At 42.3% G+C, this 4,695-nt stretch overlaps 1 protein-coding gene across 2 annotated transcripts in view; it reads left to right on the top strand.

Annotated features, from left to right (window-relative positions):
- The window catches only part of SIK3 (SIK family kinase 3), a 270,503-nt gene that overhangs the window by 131,106 nt on the left and 134,702 nt on the right, over positions 1-4,695 (top strand). For both annotated transcript variants that reach the window (XM_005856818.2, XM_005856819.2), the window contains one exon: positions 772-835. In XM_005856818.2, coding sequence (XP_005856880.2) covers positions 772-835 — 64 coding nt within the window. The remainder of the gene's footprint in view (positions 1-771; positions 836-4,695) is intronic.

Raw genomic sequence — 4,695 nt, forward strand, 5'->3', positions numbered from 1 at the left:
TTGCAACTCCAGCTCTGAGATCCCGGCTGACTGAAAGCAGGTTTCTGGGTTTTGTTTAGCTTCTATATTTGCAACATAGTTTCTTAGAGAGCAGCTGAGAGGCCAGCAGCAGCAGGCGGGGAACCTTGGCTTCCTCCGTCACTGGAGCAAGCAAGCCTCCCTGTTCGCTTCAGCTGCCTGGCTGCCAGCCGCCATCTTGGTTGGCAGTTAATTTGCATATCTCGCTGATTAGCCAATGGGAAGGGTAGCAAAGTTACGGTTAATTACCATGTTTCTCTTTTATTAGATAGGATGGGCAGTGGGAAGGAAAGTTGTCATTTCTGTTTTTTTAAAAATAGCCAGATGTGTTTTCTGTGCAGTTTTTGAGTGATTCCCATTGTTTTTCCTCCAGCTTTTGGTTTGCTTTAGTTAGATTTTGGGGGGAACATTTTGAGCTTCAAGTGATCAATGTTAAATTAGAAGTTTTGGGTTCAGAAGCTTCTTTGCTTCTCAGTTTTGTGGCGTGTAAGAGATTATAGAGGCCTCACAGAACAACAAAAGAACTGTCTCCCAAGCAGTAAATATTACCTATTTTTAAGAACTTGGAGGAGTATTTATTTTCCCCTTTCTTCTTAGAATTTATATCTGTCCACTCCACCAATGTTTTAGTTTTCTCTAAGCAGTAATGGTTATTAATATTTCAAATGACAAAAGAGGAATCATTAGTTTCTCTTGCTGTGATGTCAGCTGTCATTTGTGTCACTGTCTGTTACTTTCCTGCCTTTGCACCAGGTTATGGAGACAGAACGGATGATTTATCTGGTGACAGAATATGCTAGTGGAGGGGAAATATTTGGTAAGTACATTTATCACATTCTTTAAACAGCCATTGAGCACACTGTGTCGAACCTAAAATAGCTGCTCCATGCCTTGGTCAGTTGAGCAGCTGTCTCTGGATGCTGACCCTGAGTGCTGTTATTTCCGATCAACCAAGTAATTTTAATGGTTTTTGATTCACCTATTTAAGTCTCTTACCACCTTCATTTCCTTAGCAAAAGTTCTTATTTATTTATTGTGTTGACAGCTGAGATTAAAGATCTCCAAGAACAAACATTCCTCTGAGCATGTGACTCAGGGCCTTTCCTATTGCCACAGTCTAATGGGGTTACCAAGAGTGACAGAACTCCCACGTGTGTGGGCCTCTGTTGTGTGAGAAAGAGGCACTTGGAGCAAGCAATCTCACCCTAATGTATTCTTCAAACTTTTAAAAACTAAGACATTAACTGTATTCCTTACCATTTGTTCAACAGTTCCCTTCATGATTCTTGTAATTTTGGAGGTTCTGTCTTCAGTAGCTATTTTCTTCCTCTCACACTTAGCACAATATCAAAATTAAGCAGAAGAATTTGTTACCAGGAAATCTGACTTTTCAAGTTGGTGAAAACAGACTCAAATTTTTTTTATAACAGTAATAAATGGAGCCAATAAAATTGGAGACTAAACGTTCAAATCTGGATTGACATCTTTTTATGCCTAATTATTTTCATTTTAGCAAGTAACAACAGAGAAAAGCTCTTATATAATTTAGGTTTATCAAGTTTCTTTTTTTTTTCGGTTTTGTTTTGGTCTAAATATGGATGTTAAGATATTTCTATTTTTTTAAAAACAGCCATATTAGACGGCACTTACTAATTTAAAGTATATTTAAGAGTATGGAAGCATTTTTTAAAAATGTATTTTATTGATTTTTTACAGATAGGAAGGGAGAGGGATAGAGAGTTAGAAACATCGATGAGCCAGAAACATCCATCAGCTGCCTCCTGCACACCCCCTACTGGAGATGTGCCTGCAGCCAAGGTACATGCCCTTGACCAGAATCGAACCTGGGACCCTTCAGTCCGCAGGCCGACGCTCTATCCACTGAGCCAAACCGGTTAGGGCTGGAAGCATTTTTAAAGTGGAATCATCTTATAAATGACAGACAGGTCAACTGTGACTGTATGGAGTTTTTTTGTGTTAAACTTTCCCCACACAGATTATAATTTTGTGTTTAAGCATCACAGGATGAGTGTGAGCCCTTTTTAAAGGAGGTATGATTTCTTGATTTCTTAATAATATGTTTAATTGGCTTTGTACATGTGCTTTTGCACAATATTAATCTTGGGAGAAAGAGACCATGTCATCTTAGTGTTCATGATAAAATAACCAAACACAGTACAATTCAGATCTACTTTGCTCTTTAGGAAAACAGATTTTAAAAGTACAGAAAAGGTAACAGTCTCCTTGTCACACAGATTCTTTGTGGGAATGTAGCTCAAGCCATGAGTAAACAGAATTGTACTTCTCATAATATTATTGTAAAATATTCAGATGATGTATTACCCAAAGAAAACATTGTGACTGCAATAGGGATATAACTGTCTCATGAATTCTGATTTTTAAATGTATCTGTATACCAGATGGAAGATGGGCTTATTCAAGTACGTGAGCTGTGGAGGTAGTTAGACCCATTTCTGAATCAGATCACTGCCACCTTTTGCTGTTTTACTTTGAGCAGATTACTAAATGATTCTGGGACTCGGTATCATTTTCTACAAAAGTAAGATCTGTAATACCTGCTTCACAGTTGTGAAGGTGAAATGAGACGGCATATGTAGAGCCCTAGCACTCTGCTTCCTCCACCTCCATGTTGAAGAACAAATGGGAGGTTGACTTCTAGCGTGATAACAGGAGGAGCTCTGCTGACCTGCTCCCCAGTGAAAATGATTTATTTAAAAAACCGAAGAAGTCCCAGCCATTTAAAAACTCTAGAAATAGTCATAAGGATGAACAGCAAATGAAGAAACTATTCAAGAACATCTATAAAAATTTGGCAAGCAATGAGAGAGTCTGGGTATTTTAATCTTCACCTGAGGATTTTTTTTTTCATTGCTTTTCAGAGAGAGTAGAAGGGAGGGGCAGAGGGAGGAAAAGAGATAGAGAGAGAGAGAGAGAGAGAGAGAGAGAGAAACATCGATCAGCTGCCCTCTCTTGGTAATCGAATATGCATCATTTAGATACAGGACAATGCCCCAACCGACTGATCCACGTGGCCAAGGCAAGAGTCTGGGTTTTTAAATCGGTACTGCTCTCTCTTTCCCTCTCGCCAGCTCAGCAAGATAGAGCTGCCACTGAAGGCTACTCTAGTTAGAATATAATCCCCCACTCGCACTTCTTCAATTTAAGACTAACAGCTTTCTTCTCAGAGAGCTAGGACATCAGCATTTCTCATCCTTTCTCCAGCTAGCTACCTGTTGCTGCTGCTAGTAAATCCTGGGTGAATGCAGCTGAAATGTGGGGACTCCCTTTTTCCACTCTGCCCTTCCTTACGGAGTTTGGGTGTGGTGTGCTAAGAATACTGGGGCCCAGATCACTCTTGCCTCAAGTTGTAAATCAGTGGTTCTATCCTAATAGAGGCAAGCTGAGAAGATCTCAGGCCACATCCCTTCTTCCTCTATTGAGCTCTGAGCTCCTCCAGTGAGAGTGTCACTCACAGGACTTTACCACTATCCCCACACCTAGCTTCAGACCCGGGCTCAGAATTTGCCAGAAGGAGAAATGGATTGTAAAACAGCTCATAATTTCTTCAAGGAAGTGATTTTATTTGTTACAAAGAATGAAGCTCAAGCTTGAAGACCCTCACAAGAAGAGTGGAGATTGTGGTAAAAGGCATTTAAGAGAATTTTCAAGAGGCAGGCTACACTGTAGGACAGCTAGTTTGCAGGAGAGAATCAGAGAAGAAGCATAGAGACTTACTGATGTCAGAACACAAATCAAACACTGATTTCAGAAACGATTGCTTCAAAGGCACCTGCATTTGATTGGATTGTTTGTAGAACAGTTTACTTTCCAGGGCCTTCTTGAAAACAGTAGAGCACCCAACCAGCAATTATTGGAGTTTAGCACTTGGGTGTAGTCAAGGATAGACAGGAAGAGAGCCCTATCCAAACCATGGTGATCCAATGATCTGAGGGTAACTGTGGAGACACCACAGCTGTGCCTTCCTGAGGAACAGCATCCATCATAAGATGAACATAATGTATGGGAATAAACTCCACTAAAATACTCCAACCAGTCACTAAACAAACAAGCTATAGCAATAACATGTCCAGAAGGTTAGCGGTGTACCAGTACCCAGAGGCACTACAATGTATTATCTGAAACTAGAGGCCTGATGCATGAAGATTTGTGCAAGAATAGGCCTTCCTTCCCCTGGCTGCTGGCACCGCCTTCGCTCTGGCTGGAGCTGCCTTTCTGCCTTTGCTCTGGGCTGGAGCTGCCTTCTGCCTTCGCGCGCTGCCCAGAGGCCCGGAATGGCCAGGGTGGGGCGGAATGCCTGCGTTGTTGCCATGGCGATGATGCAAGCATCCTGGTCTGGTCGCCGCCATCTTTGTTATGCCAATTTGCATATTTCCTCCTTATTGGCTGTGGGCGCCACCATCTTTGTCGTGAAGGAACGGTCACTTTGCATATTCTGTCTTTATTAGGATAACTAGAGGCCTGGTGCACAAAAATTTGTGCACTCGGGGGGGAGAGGGGGTCCCTCAGCCCGGCCTGTGCCCTCTCGCAGTCTGGGACCCCTCGGGAGATAACGACCTGCTGGCTTAGGCCTGCTCCCGGGTGGCAGAGGGCAGGCCCAATCCCTAGGTGCAGCCCCTGGTCGGGCTCAGAGCAGGG

This window comes from Myotis brandtii, unplaced genomic scaffold, assembly GCF_000412655.1.
Source record: "Myotis brandtii unplaced genomic scaffold, ASM41265v1 scaffold105, whole genome shotgun sequence".
Classification (NCBI taxonomy): domain Eukaryota; kingdom Metazoa; phylum Chordata; class Mammalia; order Chiroptera; family Vespertilionidae; genus Myotis; species Myotis brandtii.